Source organism: Cervus elaphus, chromosome 2, assembly GCF_910594005.1.
Source record: "Cervus elaphus chromosome 2, mCerEla1.1, whole genome shotgun sequence".
In the NCBI taxonomy this organism is placed as follows: domain Eukaryota; kingdom Metazoa; phylum Chordata; class Mammalia; order Artiodactyla; family Cervidae; genus Cervus; species Cervus elaphus.
This window is the reverse complement of record NC_057816.1, coordinates 32,531,320-32,558,617: the sequence shown is the minus strand read 5'-3', so window position 1 is coordinate 32,558,617 and position 27,298 is coordinate 32,531,320. Positions and strand designations below refer to the sequence as shown.

General features: G+C 40.7%; 1 protein-coding gene across 3 annotated transcripts in view; it reads left to right on the top strand.

Moving 5' to 3' along the window:
* Nucleotides 1–243: 243 nt before the first annotated feature.
* Nucleotides 244–27,298, top strand: part of NARS2 (asparaginyl-tRNA synthetase 2, mitochondrial) — a 127,997-nt gene continuing 100,942 nt past the window's right edge. For 2 of the 3 annotated variants that reach the window (XM_043875617.1, XM_043875631.1), the window contains exons 1-5: nt 244–720; nt 5,415–5,524; nt 5,887–6,007; nt 10,275–10,415; nt 17,323–17,403. In XM_043875617.1, coding sequence (XP_043731552.1) covers nt 580–720; nt 5,415–5,524; nt 5,887–6,007; nt 10,275–10,415; nt 17,323–17,403 — 594 coding nt within the window. In that variant the 5' untranslated portion in view covers nt 244–579. The remainder of the gene's footprint in view (nt 721–5,414; nt 5,525–5,886; nt 6,008–10,274; nt 10,416–17,322; nt 17,404–27,298) is intronic. The other variant, XM_043875624.1, reaches the window with a different exon arrangement.

The following is a 27,298-nucleotide window of genomic DNA, read 5'->3' as shown; positions in this document are numbered from 1 at the left end:
GGAGTCTTTACCGCTGGACCACTAGGGAAGTTCCTCACCTGGAAGCTTTAGAAACGGACGGTCAGACGTCAGCCTAAATAGATTATCTAGCTCCTTGCTAATCTCTACAACCCTTGGGTCTTAGCTCCGCCCACCCCAGACTCCTCCCCTTCCTCCTCCCCAGCGCCTCTGTAAAAGGAGTCGTAAATACGCATGCTCCCTCGGCACCTCCTCGTAGCGTGATGACGTGAACGTTGGCGTGGTGACGTTCGGGCGACCGCCGCGCGTGTTTCAGCCGGCGCTCGGGGCGTGGGTTTAGAATCTGAGGGAGTCTGTCAGGTGTTCCCCTTGCTCAAAGGGAGCGGTTTCTCTTCGCCGTTAGCCGCTGAATGAGCGGTCTCCGTTCCGCCCTTTCGGGAAGCAGAGGTCCTGTGGGGACCGAACGGGGGCCCGTGAAGGGGAAGGAAGCCCGCGTGGGGCTCTAGCGCTGGAGTGTAGGGCTGCGGCCCGGAAGAGGGGCGGAGAGAGGGTCCCCGCTGGCAGAGCCCGCTCGCGCTGGCCTCAGGGCTGGTCCCGTGGAGGGCCTGGGACGGCCGCGCGATGTTCGGGGCGCGGTGCCTACTCCGAGCCCTGCGCTCCTGCTCCTCGGCTCCCTGCCCGAGGCACAGACCTGCAGCCAGAGTGAGCGTGCGGGGCGCTCTGGGGGTCCAGAGCGCGAACGGGGAGCGCGTTAAGGTCCAGGTTAGTGTGTCGGCAGGGGGCGGGTTTGTCCTCGTTGACGGATGTGGCGCATCCGCCTCTAAGCTTGTCCTTCTGCTCACCTACCTCTCAGCTTGTCGGTGGACAGAATGACCGGCGGGGAAAGTTAGAAAATACAGGCGAGCGTGTGTCCATGTTTTTCTCCTTTCCTTGGTTACCGTTACTTTTCGGAAAGCGGTTTCAGTGCCTGAAAAGTGCTGAAAGTTTGCTTTCATGACGCAGGTTGTTGTTAATCATAGAGAAAAATGAACAAACCCCTTTTCATTTGCCCCTCATGTGGTGTGTTCACAGTGACAAAGCTCCTTGAGAGCAGGAACTGTCTGTTACCCGTCTTGGTATTCACACATAGTTGGCAGTAAATGTTTGGTCAACCAAACCATACCGTTTATTCAACTTTTAACTACACATATAACTTATGTTAGTAAATTAGGTGGAGAAGGCAGTGGCAACCCACCCCAGTGTTCATGCCTGGAGAAACCCATAGACAGAGGAGCCTGGTGGGCTGCAGTCCATCGCCCCGTCCCTACAGTCCATCGCCCCGTCCCTACACACACACACACACACACACACACACAATTAGAACAAATGGAGTGTAGGAGTGTATGTGCTCAGAGAATTCCATGGACAGAGGAGCCTGGCGGGCTGCAGTCCATGGGTACGGGGACACAGACACAGACACACACATGCGGTAAATTAGGAGAACAAATGGAGTGTATCAGTTTGAAAGAGCTCTGGTGTCAAATAGCCTAGGTTTAGATCTCTGCCACTTAGTAGCTTGTTAATGATTGGCGTATCACTTATGTTCTCTAAATCTCAATTTCCTCTTATAAGAATGGAGATAATAATAATCCTTAGTTCATAGTCCTAAAGATTAGTTATAAAATGTTTAGGACAGTGGTCCACCTCAGTAAATATTAGCTGCTAACATTTCTCTTGTTAATAATATTTGCAGGAGCTTCACACAGAAGATTCCTGCTTAAAGGAGCAGATCAAGCAAGGTGGTTTGACTTATTAGGTTACTGTAACACTCATACAGTTATTTTTGTTGTCCTCACATATCCTTGATTTATAGTTGTGTGACCAGTTTCCCCCTCTTTGTGTTTCTTTGGTTTTCATGGGTTCCTATAATACAAATCATTTTCTTGCATTCATCTGTTAATTCAACATACATTAATGATACCTTCTGTGTGGTAGTCTAGAGAGGAGTTAAGAACAGAACCTACTCCCTAGCTTAGCAGCTTCAGTGCTGTACAGTCTAATTTTGGGGCTTCCCAGGTGGCTTAGTGTTAAGGCAGGAGAGGAGGATTGGATCTGTGGATGGGGGAAGATCCCGTTGAGAAGGAAATGGCAGCCCACACCAGTGTTTTTGCCAGGGAAATGCCATGGACAGAGGAGCCTGACTGGCTACAGTCCTTGTGGTTGCGAAGAGTCCAGCACAACTTAGTGACTAAACAGTGGCAAAAACAGTCTAATTTAGAAGCATCTGAATTGAGTGGTAATGTAGTTGTAAAAGACACACCAATTTTGAAGAGCCAAAAAGCAAAGTAGCTCAGTATTTTTTATATTGATTACGTGTTGATATATATTTTGGATTCAATGAAATATACTGCTTAAAATTAATTTTAGTCATTTCTTTTTACTTTTCATGTGACCAGTAAAACATGTAAAATTACATGTGTGGCTCACTTTGTATTGTATACAGCCCTGGTCTGATGCCTAAGACAAGAAATTATAACAATATGAGAAGTATTAGCTGTATTTCTATAGAAAACTTTGGGAAGACAGAGGGAAGTTCTTAAGAGTGTGAGGCGGTCAAAGAAGACTTCTTGCATGAGGTGACATTTCAGCTGAATCCTGAAAGATGTTTCCTGGGTAGAGGAAGGGGGGAGGGGGTGGAAAGAGCATTTCAGAAGAATTTATTGATTAAAAATGTGACCTTTGAACTAAGAACTGTATTTGAATTCCAGCTCTACTACTTGGTAACTTTTGAGTACTTAACAAGGTTATCCTAACTTCTCTGAATAGGTTTCTTCATCCCTAACATGATAATGTATATTGTCACCCTGCTTATTTAACTTATATGCAGAGTACATCATGAGAAACGCTGGGCTGGAAGAAGCACAAGCTGGAATCAAGATTGCCGGGAGAAATATCAATAACCTCAGATATTCGGATGACACCACCCTTACGGCAGAAAGTGAAGAAGAACTAAAGAGCCTCTTGATGAAAGTGAAAGAGGAGAGTGAAAAAGTTGGCTTGAAGCTCGACATTCAGAAAACTAATATCATGGCATCCAGTCCCATCACTTCATGGCAAATAGATAGGGAAACAGTGGCTGACTTTATTTTTCTGGGCTCCAAAATCACTGCGGATGGTGATTGCAGCCATGAAATTAAGACACTCCTTGGAAGGAAAGTTATGACCAACCTAGACAGCATATTAAAAAGCAGAGACATTGCTTTGCCAACAAAGGCCCATCTAGTTAAGGTTATGGTTTTACCAGTAGTCATGTATGGATGTGAGAGTTGTACTATAAAGAAAGCTGAGCGCCGAAGAATTGATGCTTTTGAACTGTGGTGCTGGGGATCTCTTGAGAGTCCCTTGGACTGCAAGGAGATCAGTCCTGGGTGTTCATTGGAGGGACTGATGTTGAGGCTGAAACTCCAATACTTTGGCCACCTGATGTGGAGACCTGATTCGTTTGAAAAGACCCTGATGCTGGAAAAGATTGAGGGCAGGAGAAGAAGGGGACGACAGAGGATGAGAGGGTTGGTTGGCATCACCGACACAATGGTTATGGGTTTGGGTGGACTCCAGGAGTTGGTGATGGACAGGGAGGCCTCGCATGCTATGGTTAATGGGGTTGCAAAGAGTCGGACACGACTGAGCGACTGAACTGAACATGGTAATATTCACTTCATTAAGTTCTTGTGAGGATTAAGTAGATAAATATTTTTAAAGAGCAAAATGGAGTATAGCAGTGTGACAGACCTGTGGTCAAGCTGCCTACATTTAAATCTCTCCACTTGGTAGCTTGTTAATGATGGGCATGTCACTTATGTGCTCTTAACCTCAATTTCCTCTTATAAGAATGGAGATAATGGTAGTCCTTATTTCACAGAGTGAAGTAAGAAGCACATTAAACAGTGTTCCATAAACATTAGCTTTTACTAACAAGTAAAAAGCAAGCCTGTGGTGCTTTGGAAATTACTGTTGATTGGCCTTGCTCCAAGTTATGAAGGGCCTTGTGCATGAGACTGAGGTAATTTACCTTTTATTTGGTATAGCCCTGGAGAAAGATCAAGGGCTTCCTGGTAGACTTGAGTTCAAATTCAGTCTTTATCCTTTACTGGCAGTGTGACCTTATGCAAGTTATTTAACTTCTCTGAGCCTCAATTCTTCACTTGTAAGATGTGACTAATGAAAATCCATAGAGCTGTTGTGAGGAGTAGATTGAGACAGTATATGAAGAAGGTAGTAAAATGCCTGTCACATAGTAGGTGTTCAGTGCATGATAGATATTCTTCCACTGGAAAATACTTGTGGGTTATCTACTGTGTCCCTGACAATAGCCTTCGAGGCAACTACAAATGTTCCTAAACCCCCCAAATATGAACATGCAAATAAGTAATAGAAGGGCTTGAATAACAGTGTTTACAGAGTGTGCTGATGATACAAAGAAAGCCAGGGTGAATACAGTTTTTCTAAGTAGGATCATACCACTTTCCCCAAGTTTAATGGCCAATCATGGTTTCCCAGTGTTTAACTGGTTAATCAGACACCTTTCAGTTGTTTCATAATTGTTGAAAGACTGCTAGAATATTCTCAACTTCTATGCTAGTTAAATGTAAGTCAGTTGTCATCTCTCAGAGAGCTGTTTTTAGTGTTACTGGTCTACTTGAAGACATCTCATTTGTACTCATACATTCTTGTTGTTTAGTGTCTAAGTTGTGTCTGACTCTTGTGACCCCATGGACAGTAGCCCACCAAGCTCCTCTGTCCATGGGCTTCTCCAGGCAAGAATACTGGAGCAGATTGCCATTTCCTTCTCCAGGAGATACTCCCCACCCAGGGATCGAAGCCACATCTGCATTGGCAGGCGGATTCTTTACCACTGAGCCACTAGGGAAGCCCTCATACGTACCTGTCATTTAAATTCATAGTGTCTTTGAAAGTTTGTGTTTTACTTAGTGTGTGTTCATACTAAGTTTCTTGAGAACTCTTTTTGTGTGGTACTTTGGGAAAAATAACGAAATCCCATGCAGACCTTTCTAGTCTGTACATAATCTCTCTGGGAATTTGATACAAAAGGAGAAAGGAACCAAGATATGTACCCTGTTGTGAAGGGGAGGGGTTAGGGGCAGGAAGAAAACCTGGAATATTGGGGGACTGGTTATGTGAATTAGGCTCATGAACCTAATGGGATTTGGGGCATCTGTTCAAAATGGTGAGCTTTATTAACGAAACAACACTGGAATGCCAAAGCTATATTTCACTTTGATAAGGACCATATAAAATTATATATGCATGTGGATGAACTATTATAAAAGCAATTGATTTGTTCAGGCAGTATTATGAGGATTTTTTTGTTTTTCATTTAGTCTTCTGTGTGTATATGTAATGAAAATATAAAATGTTTGTGTTTTAAACTCACGTTTAGAAGTATTTCTCATCAGGGATGGATTCGTTCAGTCCGCTCCCAGAAGGAAGTCCTGTTCCTGCACATAAATGATGGGTCGTCTTTGGAAAGCCTTCAGGTTGTAGCAGATTCAAGCTTTGACAGTAGGTGAGGTTTTTGTTTTAAGAATACTTTGGGGTTTTTTGTTTGTTTTTTCATCTCCTCTGTTCCTCATTTCCGTCATCCAGGTGTTCATATTGCCCCTCAGTGATCTTTCTAAACAGATCTGCTTTTCATACCATTGATGCTCAAGTCCAAATGCTTAGAATCGAGATTGTTTTCTTCTTTAACATTTTCAGATGACAATATCCCCTACCTATCCTTTGCTTCTTTTTTAACTACATGTAGTTCTTAACCCAATTAAGGGTAAACTTCTATCATTAAGTACTTTAGTGTTTTGATAGCAAGATTTATATTAATATGAGGGCTACTTGTTAGATCTTGTTTATGTTGGTTTTTTGTTACTGTAGAGAACTGGCTTTTGGGAGTTCTGTGGAAGTTCAAGGGCAGCTGGTAAAAAGTCCGTCCAAAAAGCAAAATGTGGAACTGAAGGCAGAAAAAATTGAAGTTGTTGGCAATTGTGATGCCAAGGTATGTTTTGTAACACTTTTACAGAGGCTGTTTTAAAAATGGCTTAATTTAAAACTTTAGCAGTGTTTTAGGAGAAGGCAGTGGCAACCTACTCCAGTACTCTTGCCTGGAAAATCCCATGGATGGAGGAGCCTGATAGGCTGCAGTCGATGGCGTTGCTAAGGGTCGGACACAACTGAAGCAACTTAGTGTTTTATGTTTGATGTTAGGAAGATGGCTTGGAACATTTTGATCATGACTTCCTAGATAATTGAAACAGACTATAGACTGAGGAATGTAGAAAGTATAGCAGAATGTAAATGGTTGAGTCTTAGGAGTAGGAACTAAGTGTTACTCCATGCAACTCTGTGGTGCCTTTCACTGTTGAAATTTGCCACTTTTACAAGCATGCCTAGTGAGCTACAGTGACAAAGACATACCAGGGCAGACTGAGTTCTTAGGAATGCTCTGCCTCAAAATGACTTTTCCATTATCTAGAACCATATCATCCAGTGCAGTAGCCATTAGCGACCTGTGGCTATTTAATATTAAATGATTCAAAATTAAATAAAAAATTCCCTTCCTTAGTGACATTAGCCACATTTCAAGTGCTCAGTAGTCACATGCACCTAGTGGCTTCCGTCCTGCATTGCACAGATACAGAGCATTTCTATTTATCACAGGAAATTCTATTAGGACAGTGCTAGAGTGTGGTGATGCTTGGGCTGAACAAAGATAAATGCTACATTAAGACATGTTTACTCTTGTGTTTGGAACACTCTCCTGTTAGTGTGTGTGAGCTCAGTTGCATCTGATTCTTTGTGATTCCATGGACTATAGCCCGCCAGACTCCTCTGTCCATTGGATTTTCCAGGCAAGACTACTGGAGTGGTCGTAGCTTTTTATTTTAGGTTGATAAACAGGTTATAAACTCTTGAGAATCCCTTGGACAGTAAGGAAATGAAACCAGCCAATCCCAAAGGAAATCAACCCCAAATATTCACTGGAAGGACTGATGGTAAGGCTGTAATATTTTTGGCCACCTGATGCAAAGAACAGACTCATTGGAAAAGCCCCTGATGCTGGGAAAGATTGAAGGTAGGAGGAGCAGGGGGCAACAGAGGATGAGATGGTTGGATGGCATCACCAACTCAGTGGACATGAGTTTTAGCAAACACCAGGAGATGGTGAAAGACAGGGAAGCCTGGCTGCTGCAGTTCACGTGGTCACAAAGAGTCGGACATGACTAATGACTGAACAGCAACAAAGAGGTCAAAGGGGATAGTTTCACAGATTATCAATCCGTTTTCTCGTTGGAGGAAGTGAGGCCCAACCAGGTACAATAACCTGCATTAGGTCATGTTGCTAATTAGTGGCACAGCTGAAGTTTATGTCCTAGCCATTTGATTGCCTGTGGTTTATCTGTACTCATCTTCAAATATTTACTGAACAAAAAGTGAGGAAATACAGAGAAATAGCATCATTTTAGCTCATTTTGGGTAACTTGAAGAAATTAAAAACAAGAAATAAAGAAAATAGGCAATTTTTTAAAATGTCTTTCTGAATAATATTCTAAAGAGGTTCTAATTGATGTTTAAAATTAAGAATCAGATACTAAGGTGTCTGAAAAATAGACTGTGAAAATAATTTGGAACTCAGAAGAATGAAAATGGTAACCATTACTATGTTTGCTTTTTAGAGAGATGTTTCATTATTAAAAATTTGCCCTGTGTTTTACTCTTTGTAAATTGTTTTCCCTTGGTGAATATTGATGCCTTCCCCTGTTCTTCCCCCTCATTTCAGTGTCATTTGTAAGTATTCACACATTAGGAAACTCAGAGCCTGCTAGTAGTCCCAGATTCTTGTTAATTTGGTCACATTGTCACTTTCGTAGGTATGGGACCTATTTCTATACATCATAATTTAGTGTGTGCACAGGTCTAAAAGGATTAGATAACTTTAAAATAGGCTACCATTACTGGAGTGTGAAGTCAAGTGGGCCTTAAGAATCATTAGTACAGGCAAAACTAGTGGAGGTGATGGAATTTCAGCTGAGATTTTCACATCCTAAAAGATGATGCTGTTAAAGTGCTGTACTCAGTCTGGCAGCAAATTTGGAAAACCCACCAGTGGGCACAGGACTGGAAAAGGTCAGTTTTCATTCCAGTCCTAAAGAAGGGCAATACCAAAAAATGTTCAAACTACCCCACAGTTTGCACTCATTTCACATGCTAGCAAGGTACTGTTCAAAATCCTTCAAACGAGGCTTCAATAGTATGTGAACTTCCTGGGAACTTCCAGGTGTACAACCTGGATTTAGAAAAGGCAGAGGAACCAGAGATCAAATTGGCAACATCTATTGGGTCATAGAAAAAGCAAGGAAATTCCAGAAAACGTCTGCTTCATTGACTACACTAAAGCCTTTGACTGTGTGAATCACAACAGACTGTGGAAAATTCTTCAAGAGATGGGAATACCGGACTATTTTACGTGCCTCCTGAAAGCTGTATGCAAGTCAAGAAGCAACAGTTAGAACTGACTATGAAACAACAGACTGGTTCCAAATTGGGAAAGGAGTACATCAAGGCTCTATATTGTCTCCCTGCTTATTTAACATATGTGCAGAGTACATCATGCAAAATACCAGGCTGGATGACTCACTTGCTGGAATCAAGACTGCTGGGAGAAATATCAATAACCTCAGATATGCAGATGACACCACCCTTATGGCAGAAAGCGAAGAAGAACTAAAGAGCCTCTTGAATGAAGGTGAAAGAAGAGACTGAAAAGCTGGCTTAAAACTCAGCTTTCACAAAACAAAGACCATGGTATCTGGTCCCATCATTCCGTGCCAAATAGATGGGGAAACAATGGAAACAGTGAGAGACTTTTATTTTCTTGGGCTGCAGAATCATTGCTGATAGTGACTGCAGTCATGAAATTAAAAGACGCTTGCTCCTTGGAAGGAAAGCTATGACAAACCTAGACAGTGTATTAAAAAGCAGAGATATCACTTTGTCGACAAAGGTGCAAAGAGAAACTATGGTTTTTCCAGTAGTCATGTAGGGATGTGAGAACTGGACCATAAGGAAGGCTGAGTGCCAAAGAACTGATGCTTTTGAACTATGGTGGGTGAAGACTCTTGAGAGTCCCTTGGATAGCAAGGAGATCAAACCAGTCAATCCTAAAAGAAATTAGTCCTTAATATTCATTGAAAGGACTGATGCTGAGACTCCAATGCTTTTGCCACCAGTTGTGGAGAGCTGACTCATTGGAAAAGACCCTGATGCTAGGGGAGATAGAGGGCAGGAGAACGGGGCGACAGGATGAGATGGTTGGATGGTATCGTTGACAATGGACATGAGTTTGAGCAAGCTCTGGGAGATAGTGTAGGACAGGGAAGCCTGTGTGCTGCAGTCCACGGGTTGCAAAGAGTTGGGCATGACTGAGCAACTGAACAACAGTAGCTCTTTTACTTCACTTCTATGTTAGCTTTCTTATTGAAACTTTGGTTTTGGTCATACAGTTTTTGGGAAAGTTTCTCTAGGTAGGATCAAAATTTCCTTTAAAATTTTTATGAACATATACTCCCCCAGATGACAGAAAGCTGTTGACCCTCTTCCATCTTCTGAAGCAGCAGCACATGTTGATAAATGGTGATAACTAGTGCTAATAGATTATGAGTGTTTGTGGACTTTCAAGATACTTCAGTGGTTTTAAAATTGAATACCAGCCGTACGTATACTGCTATAGAGAACATAATCTTTAATATCTACAATGTTCTAAACTGTGTGCCCAACAGTGGAATGTTTTGCATTTGCTCAGTCTCTCAGTCGTGGCCAACTCGTCACGATCCCATGGACTGTAGCCCGCCAGGCTCCCCTGGCGTGGAATTTTCCAGGCTAGAATACTTGAGTGGGTTGCCATTTCCTTCTCCAGGAGTGTTTTGCATGATTATATCCTAATCTCTATTTGTAAATAGTGATTAATAGCTAATGGATAGAAATTTGATAAGTAGCATATTAGCCTCTCTGATGATAAGTAATTTTGCCCAAGATCCCAAAGCTAGTACAAAGTCGAGCTGGATTCAAACCCGTGTCTCTGATTTCGTTCACTGTTGTACTAACATGTTAGAATTAATGTGGACCATATTCAGTTATGTTAAGAAAATGAGAAGGAAAGCATCTTATTTTATACTAAAACACTGCTGTTTAACAAATGCACTGTAGACTGGTGTTATAAAGCAGTATCTTTGTTAGCTTCTCACTTGTTTTTCCTGTTGTTTCAGGCTTTCCCTTTTAAATATAAAGAGAGGCACCCTCTGGAGTATCTGAGACAATATCCTCACCTCAGGTGTAGGACCAATGTTCTGGGTTCCATACTGAGGGTTCGCAGTGAAGCCACAGCAGCTATCCATTCTTTCTTTAAGGTAAGGGGCTTTGCTTCTCAGTGTTCATTCTGGTGAAGAAGTTGAATAATTGTAACACTGCAGTAGTATCCTGAAAAGGCTTCTGGTTATTTATCCCAAGCATGCTTTATTATGTGATACTTTTTTCTTTGACTGATTTTAACTTTTCTATTTATCACTAACTTTGAGCAATTTGATTAATATGTGCCTTGGCACAGCTTTTTAATGCTTCTTGTGTCTCAAGTTCATTGAATTTCTTACCTATGCATTTCAGTTTTCACTAGGTTTTTCAGTCATTTTTCTTCAAATACTTTTTATGTTACCTCTCACCTTTGGGGACTTCAGTTACCCGTGTATATTTGGCCACTTGATAATATTCCCATAGCTAACTCATGTTCTTTTTTTTCTTTTTGAAAAATCTTCTTTTCCCCCAGTGTGTTTCTTTTGAATAGTTGCTTTTACTGTGTCTTTTTTGCTTTTTTGCTTACTGATCTTTTCTTCTGCAATGCCTGATTTGTTGTTATTCATGTTCAGTGCATTTTTCACTCCATACATTATAGGTTTCGTATGATTTGGCCCCCCCCCCCTTTTTTTCCTGAATCATTCATTTTATTTTATTTTTTTAAATTTTATTTATTTTTTAATTGAAGGATAATTGCTTTACAGAATTTTGTTGTTTTCTGTCAAACCTCAACATGAATAAGCCATAGGTATACATATATGCCCTTCCTTTTGAACCTTCCTCCCGTCTCCCTCCCCATCCCACCCCTCTAGATTGATACAGAGCCCCTGTTTGAATTTCCTGAGCCATTCAGCAAATTCCCATTGGCTTTCCATTTTACATGTGGTAGTGTAAGTTTCCATGTTACTCCTCCCATGCATCTCACCCTCTATTCCCCTCTCCCCATGTCCATAAGTCTGTTCTCTATGTCTGTTTCTCCATTGCTGCCCTGTAAATAAATTCTTCCATACCATTTTTCTAGATTCTGTATATATGTGTTAGAATACGATATTTATCTTTCTTTTTCAGACTGACTTCACTCTGTGTAATAGGCTCTAGGTTCATCCACCTCATTAGAACTGATTCACTTTTTTTGGCTGAGTAACATTTCATTGTGTATATGTACCACAACTTCTTTATCCATTCATCTGTCGATGGACATCTAGGTTGCTTCCATGTTCTAGCTATTGTAAATAGTGCTGCAGTGAACAATGGGATACATGTGTCTTTTTCAATTTTGGTTTCCTCGGGGTATATGCCTAGGAGTGGGATTGCTGGGTGGTTTTATTCCTAGTTTTTAAGGAATCTCAATACCATCTTCCACAGTGGCTGTATCAATTTACATTCCCACCAACAGTGCAAGAGCGTTCCCTTTTCTCCACACCCTGTCCAGCATTTATTGTTTGTAGACTTTTTGATGATGGCCACTCTGACTGGTATGAGGTGATATCTCATTGTAGTTTTGATTTACATTTCTCTAATAATGAGCGATGTTGAGTTATCTTTTCATTCATTTGTTAGCCATCTGTATGTCTTCTTTGGAAAAATCGGGGCTTTTTTTTTTTTTTAGGTCTTCCATGTCTCTACTAACTTTTTTGAACATATTCAGCAGTTTTAGTTAAAACTATATACAGTTTTCATAGCAGTTTAGTAACCATTTTTATGTCCTAACATGTCAGTCAGTTAATGAGTCAGTTTTAATTGATTAGTCTCTTCATTAGAGATTGTGTTTTCCTGCTGCTTCTTATACCTGCAGATCTTTGATTAGTTGCCAGACCTTGTGGATTTTATCTTGTTGGGTGCTGGATATTTATAAAGCTTCTTAAGTTCTGTTCTGGTATGTAGTTAAGTTACTGGAAGGATCTTGCTTTTATGATTTGTATGCTCCCTGGTAGTCTAGTGGTTAGGATTTGACTCTGTCACTGCTGCAGCCCAGGGTCGATTCCCAGTCAGGGAAGCCTTTTTTTCTGGGCTTCCCTGGTGGTTCAGATGGTAGAGAATCTGCCTGCAATGCAGGAGACTCAGGTTTGACTCCTAGGTTGGGAAGATCCCCTAGAGAAGAAATGGCAACCCACTCCAGTATTTTTGCCTGGAGAATTCCATGGACAGTGGAGCCTGGCAGGCTATAGTCCATGGGGTCACAGAGTCGGACACGACTGAGTGACTTGACACTTTAACTTTCAAGTAAATCTGAAGCAGTGCTCAATCTAGGTCTGTTATTCCCCACTACTGAGGCAAAGCCTTCCTGAGCAGTCTACCTAGTACCTTGTGAATTACAAGATCTTCTAACCTGCCTGTGGGAATAGGCACTGTTTCCTCTGATCATTTTGGATGCTTCTTTCCCTGGCCTTGGATGGCCTCCTCACATGCATGCACTGATCACGCCTCCACCTGATCAATACTGATCCATTCTCCAGGGTGACTCTGTGTGTCTCTGGAGTTGTTGCCCACCTCTCTGCTCTCTGGGACTCGGTCCTGTCAAGTCCTGCCACTTTGGCCTCCTCAGACTCTCAGCTGTATCTCTTCAACTTAGGGGATCTGCTGGACCTGCTTTATTTATTCCTGCTTCCTGTTGTCATCTGGGAAATCTTAAAGCAATAAATTGGGCTGCTGGTGGGGTTCATTATGTTTGTTTCCTGTCTCTCAGGGTTCACTCTTCTTTGTTGTCTGATATCCAGTGTCTTGAAAACTGTCGTTCCATGTGGTTTGCTTGTGGATTCTTTTGTTTTGTTTTTTGATTGTTTCAGACAGGAGGGTAAATCTAGTTCCTGTTTCTCCATCTTGGTCACAGAGATTTTATATATAGTAAGCACTAATTTTAAAGGATTATTGATGATCAAGTAGGTTGATCGAATGATTAAAGACATTTGTCTCATTTACCTTTGCTTTTCAGCCATTTATCCCCAACCCAGGAAAGCCACAGTGGAATGTAGTTGATCAGTTGATGAGACCCTCCTCCCATGTAGTGAATGGAAGGGCTCCAAAGGCAAGAGTGAGCCAATATATAAAGTTCAGTATTATTCCATGTAGTTTTGGAACTCTTCCTAAGCCACTTCTCCAGATCCAGCTCATTTGGGAAGATTGTCTGACAGCATACCCTTCCCTTGGACAGCATCCAACTTCATGCAGGTGCAGCCCTGCCACAGAACACAAGAAAATTCTTGCTCTTTGCAGAGCTCCTTAAGAGGTAATTTCTGGTGTGACAGCTAAAGAACAGCATGGCTTGAAAGCATAAGAATAAACAAAGGAAAATAAATCACATTATACAATGTCATCCCATTATGGTTTAAAGGGGTGCATTTTCATATGCCGTCATAAGCTTTCTCACACAGCTTCCAAGTGGCTTTCCAGTAGTGCTTGAACCATACAAACAGAAAATTTGTTCAGGTGTAAAAGTATTTCCCCAATTTGTCTTCAGCTGGTAGTCAGTGGACCTGCTTTAATTTTGAAAGTTTTATGGATTTCTGGCCACTAGGTGGTGGTATTGGCAGTCCATTAACAAGTGGGCTTTTCCTAATTCATGCATTTCACTTTTTTAAACACACTTGCTTATTATCTGAAGTTTTTACAGATAAACAATTTTTACATGAGAGAATAAACTAGAAAACTCTGAAATCAAAGAATCAGCAAAGTAAAATTTAAAAAACATTTTGTGCTGTGCTTAGTCACTCAGTTTTGTCTGATCTTTGTGACCCCGTGGACTGTAGGTTGCTGGGCTCCTCTGTCCATGGGATTCTCCAGGCAAGAATACTGGAGTGGGTTGCCATGCCCTCCTCCAGGGAATCTTCCCAACCCAGGGATCTTTTAGGTGGTTGAAAATAATGAATTTTTGCAGTGTTGAACATGTTTATAAAGATAGGCACTTTTGAATCTTAAAAATTTACTTTTTAATTGTAAGGCCCTAGAAAACATAATCCCGATACTCCCGTTTTAAGATGTTACCCACTTGTGTATGAGTGTTATAGAACATACTAAATTATATATTATTCTGTATTGGGTGCTGTTTCTGTTTGTTACTTTAGGCTCCCGCAAAGATGTTAATAAGACTTTGCCCTTTCTTGGTGAGTTGAGTTTCTTCCTCTGAGTATCAGATTGTTTCCTTCTTAGCTTGGCAGCACCTGCAAAGCTTGTCACAGTGGGGAGTGTACTTTGACCCTGGGTTAAATGACCCTAGACTGCTGTCTTTGAGTTCCTGTGACTGCTTTTTATGGGGTGTGTTTTGGGTTTTGTTTTGTTTGTTAGTCTCCTCCTGCTGTCACTGTTGCCAGTGGTATGCCTGCGGCCAGCAGTTGCTATCCTGTCTCTTTTCTGTTGAGTCTGATTAAATAATGATACGTGTTTTGTGTGTGTTAAAAACAGTTCATGAGCCTTTGAGTAATACATGTGGGCCTTAGTACACAAATTTTTAATTTTTAGGTACTCATTGTTTTATCATATCTGGTTGTAGAAATATGTATCTGTCCAAATACTTAGATATTTAGAGGTGGTGGGTGAGATCTGAATAATTGGGCCACTATTTTTGCCCCCTTCTCTGGCATTTGTATCTCTCATTAGGAACCTCTTTGCTGTGGGATGGGATAAGTACTTGACACCGGAACCCCATTGGAAGCAGCCACTGACAGTACCCTTGCTTTTTATTTTCCTACTTCGCTGTTCACTTTCTCATTTTTGGACTTTGTTCTCACCTTTGTTCTTCCTTTGTACCTTCTCCTTTATAGCTTTTGGTGGTAACGTTATAGTCTTTGATATGATAGGCCTTGCTAGCACTGTTTAGACCTAAAAAGCTGGTGACGCCTTTTGGGAGGTTTAGCATTATTTGAGTAATTTTTATTTTTTTAAATCCCATCCAGTTATTTCCATAAGATTTACAGCATTGTTTCTCGCAGCAGTTGACCAGTTCTAACTGGCAATTACATTCAGCCGTTAAATTTTCTCCTCCCTTTCCCCTCCCTCTCGCCACCCTCATTTCCTTTGGATTTTTCACTTCCTTTCTTTGTTTACTGCACTCATGCTCACAGTTGCCTGCATTCATGTGGAATAAATGATTCATGTCCATAATTCCTGGCTCCTGGGAGATAAAAGTTTAATGCAGTCATGTTATTGATTCTGTTTCATTTATTCTCTATAGTGTGCTCTCTGCAGCACTTCTCCGAATGTTGTTCCCAGATTAAGTACACATTTGAATACTTCCTAAGACTCCTAATTTATAGCTTGAAAATGTAATCATTCTACCTCATAAGGCAAGTAGTTGGCTGGATGCTTTGTATCCTAGCCAGAATACTTGAATTCAGCCTTATTAGGAAGGAAGGGGCAAATATGGGAGGCCCCTGGTAGTGCACTGACATATTTTACATTTCGCCCGTGATCCATAGGATGTAGCAGAGATTAGATGTGTATATGAGTTTCCCTGGGGGCTCGGCTATAAAGAATCTGCAGTGCAGGAGATGCTGGTTTGATCCCCGCGTCAGGAAGATCCCCTGGAGGAGGGCATGGCAACCCACTGCAGTATTCTTGCTGCGAAAATTCCATGGACAGAGGACCCTGGAGGGCTACAGCCTAAGGGATCGCAAAGAGTTGGACACGACTGAAGAGACTGAGCATACAGGCAGATGTATATATATGAATTTATTGTGTTGATTTCAAGAGCAAAATGTGTCTATTAAACACATACTCTTCTGCCTTTGCAACATAAATTCACTGTAGCTGCCCCCACCCCTACCTTGCAACATTTATGATGATTGTAACCTTTTACCTACATCCATAGTCAAAATGAAAGTATAGCTTTGAAGTTGCTGGGTTATTTCAATTTACTAGTAACAGCTTTTGTGGTTCATTAATGCTTTTGAACTGTGGTGTTGGAGAAGACTCTTGAGAGTCCCTTGGACTGCAAGGAGATCCAAACAGTCCATCCTAAAGGAGATCAGTCCTGGGTGTTCATTGGAAGGACTGATGCTGAAGCTGAAACTCCAGTACTTTGGCCACCTCATGCGAAGAGTTGACTCATTGGAAAAGACCCTGATGCTGGGAGGGATTGGGGGCAGGAGGAGAAGGAGACGACAGAGGATGAGATGGTTGGATGGCATCACCGACTCGATGGACATGAGTTTGAGTAAACTCTGGGAGTTGGTGATGGACAGGGAGGCCTGGCATGCTGTGATTCATGGGGTCACAGAGTCGGACACGACTGAGCGACTGAACTGAACTGAATGGAGGTAGTTCCACACTTGAGAGTGGAAGGGTTGCAGTTGGGGGCCTTAGGATTTGCTGCTCAGAATCTTCCTTGCGGTGGAGGAGGCACACTGCCTCTGCCATGTGCAGTGCGCTGTGCTATCAGTTTAATGGCAGACTTCCTAAGTAATATTTCTGCCTTTTTTGCTGTTTGTTTCTTCAGTCCCTGATTGCCAATTTTTTCTCCTTTTTAGAGTTGTTACAATTTCTTATCCCAAAATAATTGAACTTAATATTGATCACTTTGTATTCCCTTAGTAATGTGGGCAACATCATGGTGCATTAGCCTGAGTGAGACAGAGTGAGTGAGTGAGTGTTAAATCACTACCAGTATGTTGGAGAAGCGAGAAGAAGAAATGGCACCAGAGAGAGAGCCTGAGAACCCAGGTTCCAGTTCCAGCTCTGACACTGACTAGTTGTGTGACTTTGGCCTCTCATTAAATTTCTCTGGGCCTCAGTTTCCTTATCTTGGAAGTGAGGAGGTTGGACTAGATATTGTCTTAAGTTAGTTTGGATTTATTAATAATATTTTTTGTGCATAATGAACACTCCATTTGGTATTCCAGTAGGTTTTATTTGGAGGAGAAATTTGATGTGACATTCTCTTAGTGCTATTTTAATCATATAAAAAGGTGTATATTCTTGGAACTGTTTCACAGACAGATGTACTGAGAAAAGTGGCTTCTCTTTTTCTTCCAGGACAGTGGCTTTGTGCATATTCATACTCCAGTAATCACATCCAATGACTGTGAGGGAGCTGGAGAACTTTTTCAAGTTGAAGTAAGTTGTACATCCCATCTTGGAGGATATATTGCTCGCTAATATTTTTCATTTGAGAGTTGATTTAAATTTAATGAGTTATATGGGTAGACCATGACCAGAACCTGAAGTTTATTTATAATAATCCTTAAAAAAACACATATAGGAAATTCATACTTCTTTAATTTTCTGTGCAACCAGCTATATTACTTACATTGTGACTTAAAGAAGTGAATTTGTATTTATTGATTTATTTTTTAATGGTAGGATAGTTGCTTTACAGAACTTTGTTGTTTTCTGTCAAACCTCAACGTAAATCAGCCACAGGTATACATGTGTCCCCTCCCTCCTGAACTTCCCTCCCATTTCTTTCCCCATCCCACCCCTCTAGGTTGATACAGAGCCCGTTTGAGTTCCTGAGACATACAGCAAATTCCCACTGACTGTCTGTTTTACATACTATAATGTAAAGTTTCTATGTCACTCTCTCCATACGTCTCACCCTCTCCTCCCCTCTCCCTGTGTCCGTAAGTCTGTTCTCTATGTCTGTTTCTTCATTGCTGCCCTTCAGATAAATTCTTTGGTACCATCTTTCTAGATTCCATATTTATGCTTGCATTCATGTACGATATTTATCTTTCTCTTTCAGACTGACTTCACCCTGTATAATCGCTCTAGGTTCATCCACCTCATTAGAACTGATTCACTTTTTTTGGCTGGGTAATAATTCCATTGTGTATGTGTACCACAAGTTCTTTATCCATTCATCTGTCAATGGACATCTAGGTTGCTTCCATGTTCTAGCTATTATAAATAGTGCTGCAATGAAAAATGGGATTCTTGTGTCTTTTTCAATTTTGGTTTCCTCGGGGAATATGCCTAGGAGTGGGATTGCTGGGTCATATGGTGGTTTTATTCCTAGTTTTTAAGGAATCTCAATACCGTCTTCCATAGTGACTGTATCAATTTACATTCCCACCAACAGTGCAAGAGGGTTCCCTTTTCTCTATACCCTCCCCAGCATTTATTGTTTGTAGACTTTTTGATGATGGCCATTCTGACCAGTGTGAAGTGGTACCTTTATTGTAGTTTTGATTTGCATTCTTCTAATAATGAGTGAGACGGGCATACCAGACCACCTGATCTGCCTCTTGAGAAACCTGTATGCAGGTCAGGAAGCAACAGTTTGAACTGGACGTGGAACAACAGACTGGTTCCAAATAGAAAAAGGAGTATTTCAAGGCTGTGTTTTGTCACCCTGCTTATTTAACTTACATGCAGAGTACATCATGAGAAATGCTGGGCTGGAGGAAGCACAAACTGGAATCAAGATTGCTGGGAGAAATATCAATAACCTCAGATAGGCAGATGACACCACCCTTATGGAAGAAAGTGAAGAAGAACTAAAGAGCCTCTTGATGAAAGTGAAAGAGGAGAGTGAGAAAGTTGGATTAAAGCTCAACATTCAGAAAACTAAGATCATGGCATCCGGTCCCATCACTTTATGGCAAATAGATGGGGAAACAATGGAAACAGTGTCAGACTTTATATTTTTGGGCTCCAAAATCACTGCAGATGGTGACTGCAGCCATGAAATTAAAAGACGCTTACTCCTTGGAAGGAAAGTTGTGACCAACCTAGACAGCATATTAAAAAGCAGAGCCATTACTTTGCCAACAAAGGTCTGTCTAGTCAGGGCTATGGTTTTTCCAGTAGTCATGTATGGATGTGAGATTTGGACTGTAAAGAAAGCTGAGTGCCGAAGAATTGATGTTTTTGAAGTGTGGTGTTGGAGAAGATTCTTGAGAGTCCCTTGGACAGCAAGGAGATCCAACCAGTCCATCCTAAAGGAGATAAGTCCTGGGTGTTCATTGGAAGGACTGATGTTGAAGCTGAAACTCCAATACTTTGGCCACTTGATGTGAAGAACTGACTCATTTGAAAAGACCCTGATGCTGGGAAAGGTTGAGGGCAGGAGGAGAAGGGGACGACAGGTTGAGATGGATGGCATCACTAACTCAATGGACGTGGGTTTGGGTAAACCCTAGGAGTTGGTGATGGACAGGAAGGCCTGGCGTGCTGTGGTTCATGGGGTCGCAAAGAGTCGGACACGACTGAGCGACTGAACTGAACTGAATAATGAGTGACGAGTATCTTTTCATGTGTTTTTTAGCCATCTGTATGTCTTTGGAGGAATGAATGTTTAGGTCTTTTTCCCACTTTTTGATTGGGTTGGTTGTTTTTCTGGTGTTCAGTTGTATGAACTGCTTATCTATTTTGGAAATTAATCCTTTGTCAGTTGTTTCATTTGCTGCTATTGTCTCCCATTCTGAGGGTTGTCTTTTCACCTTGTTTATAGTTTCCTTTGCTGTGTAAAAGCTTTTAAGTTTAATTAGGTCCCACTTGTTTACTTTTGTTTTTATTTCCATTATTCTAGAAGGTGGGTCATAGAGGATCTTACTTTGATTTATGTCATCAAGTGTTCTGCCTAGGTTTTCCTCTAAAAGTTTTATAGTTTTTGGTCTTACATTTAGATCATTAATCCATTTTGAGTTTATTTTTGTGTATGGTGTTAGGGAGTGTTCTAATTTCATTCTTTTACATGTAGCTGTCCAGTTTTCTTCCCAGCACCACTTATTGAAGAGGTTGTCTTTGCCCCATTGTATGTTCTTGCCTCCTTTGTGAAAGGAGTGGATTTTTAACTTACTACTGTATTTGCCTTTTTGATAACTGTGAAGTGATAAACTAGAGAAATTTGAAGAAATTAATAAAAGTTATAAGATATCTTTTATACAGATTCAAGCCCCAGTTAACATTTTTGGGTGTAATTCTTATTTTAAGAGAGAAGCTAAAATAGAAAAGTATGCATGTGAATATTTTCTTTTTTCAGAGTCTTTAGGAAATATATTTTTCATAAACATGATTTAGTCTCTATACCTCATGAAGGCTTTTATTTTAATCCTTTGTTTAGCAATTATTTTTTGAGCTGCTTCTATGGGCCAGGCATTGTTAGTCTGCACTTGTTGGAGGAAATTTAAAAGTTACCAGTTTTTCTTACTTGTAGGCAGTTGAAAGCCTTTCACTTGCCAGTTAGACAGCCTGTTTAAAATCACTGGCCAGTTAGTATAACAATGTACAAAGAGAAATATATGTTGATGACTGGTGCTTTTTGTATTTTTCATTTATTCACTGATTTCTATGTCTGAGGGAAGTCAAAATTCTTTATACATTTGGGTGATTCCATCAAGTGACCGGACCTGTATAAAACTACTCTCTGTGGTTCAGTATGTTCTGACTCTTGGTAATGATGCTTTCTCTTCCTGTAATTGAACAGTGCATTCACTACGAGAAGTTGTTCTGACATGAAGGGACATATGTACAACTATGGCTGATTCATGTTGATGTTTGACAGAAAACGACAAAATTGTGTAAAGCATTTATTCTTCAATTAAAAAATAAATAAATTTTTAAAAAGGAGTTTTTACAAGTATGAAGGGAATTATTAGGCCCAAATTAAATAAAAAATATTTCTGTTGCAAACTTAAATAAGTTTGGAGCTAAGTGCTTTACCACCAGAGAAATCCTCCAAGCAAGCCTGAATGATTAGAACATGGACTCTAAACAACACAAGGCAAGTATAAATATATAGAAAGGGGAAAATGAATTTCTGAACAGAGGAGCCTGGCGAGCTACAGTCCATGGGCTCACAGAGAGTCAGACACGACTGAGTGACTAAACAGCAGTAAAACAAATAAGAAGTGTTCTATGTTCATAGTTCTTCAGGGCCACGCTGAGGAATTTTATATAGTGGAATTAGACTTTGTTTAATCAGAGTGTCAGAAAGAGATGCTCTTGAATTGATTGATCCTAGGCTCCTGCAGTCAGGGTCTAGATCAAATTTCAATCCGTGGCTTTTTTTTTTTTTTTAATGACCCATTGTCTTTGTTGCTTTCAGCAGTTCAGCTCCTAAGACTTGTCTTTTGCCCCTACCAACCCTCTTTCCTTTGAAAGCAGTGCTCCTTCTTATTCCCACCTCACACATCGATGCACTTCCAAGCTTCATGGTGTGGGTTTCTTCCTGACTGCATGTAGAGGCATAGGAGTTTGAGCTTGGCACCCGCTATTAGGAGAAAGTGAAATGTCATACCTAAATTCTTGCTTCTCGTAATAGTGCTCTTTTTCGCTCTGATAACGATGAAGTGCAGTGACTAGTTAAAGGTAAGGATACCTAGTATACATACTTAGGTTTGAGGAAAGCAGTAAGATGACCACCTTGAAATACACAGTAAGAACATAATACACTATCAAAAAGTGAATGTGTGTCCCATCATTTTAGTTTTCTTTTTCCTCATCCCTGTTTCCTGCTTTACAATTTCAGGTACTTGTTAAGGTTTGGGGACTACTGAATAAACATGTAGGAAGTTGCTTTCAAAGCATCAGATTCTTATTCAGCAGACGTTTGTTACCATCTGTGTTCAAGATGATGTGCTCGCTATTAAGTGAAAAAAGTGAAAGTGAAGTCACTCGGTTGTGTCCAACTCTTGGCGACCCCATGGACAGTAGTCTGTCAGGCTCCTCTGTCCATGGGATTCTCCAGGCAAGAATACTGGAGTGGGTTGCCATTTCTCCAGGAGATCTTCCCGACTCAGGGATCGAACTGGCGTTTCCTACATTGTAGGCAGACGCTTTATTGTCTGAGCCACCAGGAAAATTGCTGGCTATTAAGAGGGATATAAAGATGTAGTCACAATTCTGGTTGGTGAAGCAGGTGAGTTTGCAGGATTTGATATAGAAAGGAGTGCACATTTCATTCACTTTCTTTTAATTTTTAAAGAATTGTTATTTATTTATTTTTGGCTGCACTGTGTCTTCACTGCTGTGTGGACTTTTCTCTAGTTGTATCGAGCTGGGGCGGTGTGTGGGCTTCTTGTTGCAGTGGCTTCCTTTGTTGCAGAGCATGGGCTCTAGAGCACTCAGCCTTCAGTAGTTGCAACACACAGGCTCAATAGTTGTACCTCGTGGACTGTAGAGCATGGGCTTAGTAGTTGTGGCACACAGGCTTAGTTGTCCTTTGGCATGTGGGATCTGCCCAGACCAGGATTCGAACCCATGTCCCCTGCATTGGCAGGTGGATTCTTAACCACTGGACCACCAGAAAGGTTCTTTTCATTCACTCTTGATGCTACTTATCGTGCAACAGTCCCTGGTTGTATGCTTTTTTCCTCTTTGTCTTAGAGCCCTAATTGAGTTCCCACAATTATGTTTGATCCTCACGATTCTCCAGTGAGTAGTTTATCTCTGAGAAGATAAAAGAGATTAAAAGCATGAATTAGAGATTCTGGCAAAATTTAAACATTGATAGGAAGGAAGGTGGAACTGCTTTATGTATATATTTGAGGTTACAGTGTTACCAGTTTTAAGTGGTATGTATGAAATCTAGAGGATGATTAGTTTCATGAGGACTGACTTGATCAGAAACATCTTCAAAATAAGTATGTAAATTAACTGTACCCTGTGTGTGTGTGTGTGTGTGTGTGTGTGTATGTATGTGTGTGTGTGTGTTAGTTGCTCAGTTGTGTTGGACTTTTTGTGACCCCATGGTCTGTCCATTGAATTCTGTAGGCGAGAATACTGGGGTGGGTTGCCAGTCGCTTCTCCCAGGAATCTTCCTGACCCAGGGATCAAACCCGGGTCTCTTGCATTGCAGGCATATTCTTTACTGTCTGTGCTTACCAGGGAAGCCCCCTGTACTGTACACTGGGGAAAGTATTTTAGGTAGGGGAACAGTGTGAGCAGAGTCAAGCAGTTGAAATAAGGGTAGGGTTTTCACTGGGCTCTGGATGGAAGATGAGAAGATTTATATTGGTGAATCATAGAAAATAAAGGTGGGGTGTAGGATTCTGTTCTATGGATTTTAGTACAGTGACAGAGTTATGCAGCCATCCTCACAGTTTAATTTTAGAGCATTACATCACTCTGTATTGAAACTTACTACCCACCCATTAGCAGTCCCTTCTTGTTCCCGCCCCAAGCTCTAGGTAACCACTCAACCACTCTGTATAGATTTGTTTCTTCTGGAGTATTTCATATAAATGCAGTCATACTACATATGGCCTTTTGTGTCTGGTTTCTTTCATTTAGCACAAAGTTTTTGAGGTTCATACATGTGGCATGTAACAGTACTTGATTCCTTTTTATATCTGACTAGTATTCTATTGTATAGATGTCCAGTGTTTTATATATCCATTTAGGCATTGATGGATATTTGGATTATTTCTACCTTTTGGCTATTATGACTACTGTGAACACTTGTGAAAACATTTGGATGATATTATTTCTCTTGGGTGGAACTGCTGGATCACATGGTAGCTTTATGTTTAATGTTTTGAGAGACCACCAAACCATTTTCCAAAGTGACTATGTCGTTTTACATTCCCAACAGCAGTGTATGAAGATTCCAGTTTCTCCTGAGTATGGCCAACACTTATTATTGCTCTTCTTTTTTTTTTTTATTATAGCAATACCAGGCAATGTGAAGTGGTATTTCACTGTGGATTTTCTGTTTGCCTTTTTCTTTTGATAAGATACAATTTATATGTAAATATGTGATTTATATTTAGGCTTTTAATTGCAGTTCTATGCCAAAATGTGGTAGATGAATAATCACATATTGTGAAATTAAATTAGGCTGAGAAAATCTTGGAGTAATACTTTACATAATAGGAACAATATTCAGGTCTAGCATTTATACATTTAAATACTTTTTAAAGTGAAGAATAAATTGAATGTATGTTAAATGGAACCTTTGAAGGTGTGTAGTTTTATATCTGAATCTTATACTGTGGGGATTCTCATACTATGTACTGAAGTTTGGCGTTAGATTGTTTTGCTTTTATTATTATTGTGGGTATTTACATAATATAAAATGTATTACTGTAACCATTTTTAATGAACTGTTCATACCATATAGTCACAGTGTTGTACAACCATCACTGCTATATAGTTCCAGAATTTTTCAGCACCCCAGCAGAAGCTCTGTAGCCAAAATTCTTCATTCGCTTTTACCTTCAATTCCTTGTAATCTCACATCTACTTTTTGTCTCTGTGATTTCTGGATATTTCATATAAATGGAATCATACGTGGCCTTTTGTGTCTGCCTTCTGTTAACGTGTATCAGAATTTTATTTCTTTTTATTGCTGAATAATATTCCATTGTATGAATATATCACATTTTGTTTAACCATTCATTCATTGATGTTCATTGGGTTGTTTCCACCTTTGGCTTTTGCAAATAATAATACTATAAATATTCATGTTAAAATTTTTGTTTGAACACCTATTTTCAGTTCTTTTGAATATATTTCTAGGAGTGGGATTGCTGGGTCACATGTCTGTGTTCTGTGTTTAACTTACTGAGGAACTCCCAAATTATTTTCTGCAGTGGTTGCAGCATGTTATATTCCCATCAATGATATTTGAGAGTTCCACTTTTACTGTATTCTCACCAGTGCTGATTATTTTCAGTTTGATTATAGCATCCAGATGGATGGGAAGTGGTTATCTTGTTGCTTCGATTTGCCATTCCCTAATGTCTAAGGATGTTGAAGATCCTTTTGTGGCTGTTGACCATTTGTATATCTTCTTTGGAGAAATATCTGTTTCAGTCCTTTGCCCAATTTTTAATTGCCTGATTTGTCTTTTTGTCTTTGAGTTATAGGAATTCTTTATTCTAGATACAAAGCTATCTTTTCCCCTCCCCCTGCAGTGTGACGTCTTCAATGTTGCCCCTCAGCGGGTACAGCCTGGGGTATGCCCACTACCACCCAGCAATATCATTGATTCTGGCAGGACTCTCTTTGGCTATTTCTTTCCCAGACCATACCCAGCTCTTAAACTCCACTAATTACAGCTGCTTGCTCTTTTGTTTTCGACAGTGTTCAGGGACATAGGTTGCTTCACAGACTATTGCAGTCAAATTCAGGCAACTTTAAAGATACGCTTCCTAAGGTGAGTTTTTGAAATTTATTCTGACCCCCAAAAGATCTCTTCCTACCTGTCTCTTTCCACTTCTTTCTGCAAGCTAGCACATCTACGGTTTATTCAGCCTTTATCTCCAATGAATGTCAGTCTCTTCCAGTGGCCTATCACTACAGCCACAGTTTTTGAGAGCGCCCTTAGGTTTGAGCTAATGTTGCTAATGAAGTCGGTTCCTTTGCAGAGAGACTTGGACGTCTGGTGCATGATTGCTTCTAGCCCTAGTGACTCCTGTGAATCAGGCTCTAGGGCGGAGGGCAGGAACAATGGACACTTCTCTGAAGGTGACATCACAGTTTCGGAGCTGAGTGCTCAGTTGAATAGTGGCTATAGCCCCAGGTCTCCTTGGCTTGAGCTGGGGCAAGACAATCTGGGTCTAGTGTTCTTAGCAGTTCCTCACCGAAGGCAGAGCCTCCATTCCAGGAGCAGGGACTGGGCAGAAGAAGGGAGCCGCTACCTCTCAGCCACACTCACACTCTGTGTAGCTTCAGCATCGAGTAACTGTGGGCAAGATGAGAAATGCCGGCATGCTATGGTGCTCATCCTGCACCATGGAATAGTTCTTTGCCTAAGAGCTGGGGTTCAGAGAACCCTGTGTCCTTGGCATCAGTCTGAAGTGGAGATTCTGTCCTGCTTAGCTGTGATGGGGAAGGGTGGGAGCAAGATTGTTGTTTATAGACACCACTAAAGTTCCTTGTCCTTACCAAGTTCTAGTAGATTTTCTTGAATTCTGTGTTTCTTTGTTTGCCATAAGCCCATAGGACCATTTTAAGGGACTTCAGAAGGCTGGGATGGGGGTAGGTTTCTGTTTTTTTATTTTATTTTATAACTTTCACCAGTTTCACTGAGGAGTGGGTCTGTGGAGCTCCCCACACTGTCATGCCAGAAGAAGAAAAAGCCAGTCATTTTTGGACTACTTTTTACTGCCACGGTTCTCAGCTTCCTACTTCCAACACTGTGCGTGCTTGCATGCTCAGTTGTGTCTGATTTTTTTGCGACCCCATGATCTGTAGCCCGCCCAGCTCCTCTGCCCGTGGAATTTTCCAGGCAAGAATACTGCATGGCAGGCAGATTCTTTACCACTGCACCATATGAAAACTTAACATTGCTAATCAAAAATAAGTAAAACGTAATATGTATTGACAGAAGCAGGCTGATGTAAACATCAAAGGCTTCTCTTCCAAACTGTTGTGCATTCTAGAGCTGGTAATGAGAACTTACTTGGCCTTGGGAAATTTGGTGCTTGTGAATTTTTATGACTGTTATATATGGCACACATCACTAGCTCTGCTTGATGTGTTCACTTTTCAGTACTTTTAATCTCTATATAGAATGAGGGCTAACCCAGGTCAAACCTCTTCTCCAAGCAACTCTTTTCCTCCAACCCTTGTTTAGTTGTCATTTCCTATTTAGTAGTTTAGTTGTTTATGTCCTTTAGTTGTTCTTTGACATTAGTTTTGTTTCCTCATCTAGACTGTAAGATCCTAATGGGGAAAACTGCCCTCCATACTACCTGACAATGGTGGAAAATTTGTATGCTTGTTGATGATACTTGTGGTTTCTTTTAGTTTTGTACAACTTTCAGCCTTAAGACTAGTCATTTTCATGAACAACAAGGACCTCTGTAAAGCACAGGGAGGTATACTCAATATTTTGTAACAACCTGTAAGGGAAAAGATTCTGAAAAATAGATATGGATGTATATGTAACTGAATTACTTTGCTGTACACCTGAAACCATTGTAAATCAACTCTGCTTCAGTTGTGAAAGAAAACTGACTCGTCATTTATTTTTCTGTTGAGGATTTCTATTTCTATTAAGGAAGTACAGTTTTTGGATGTCAAAGATGCCTAGGACATTTCTAGAAGATAGATATTCATA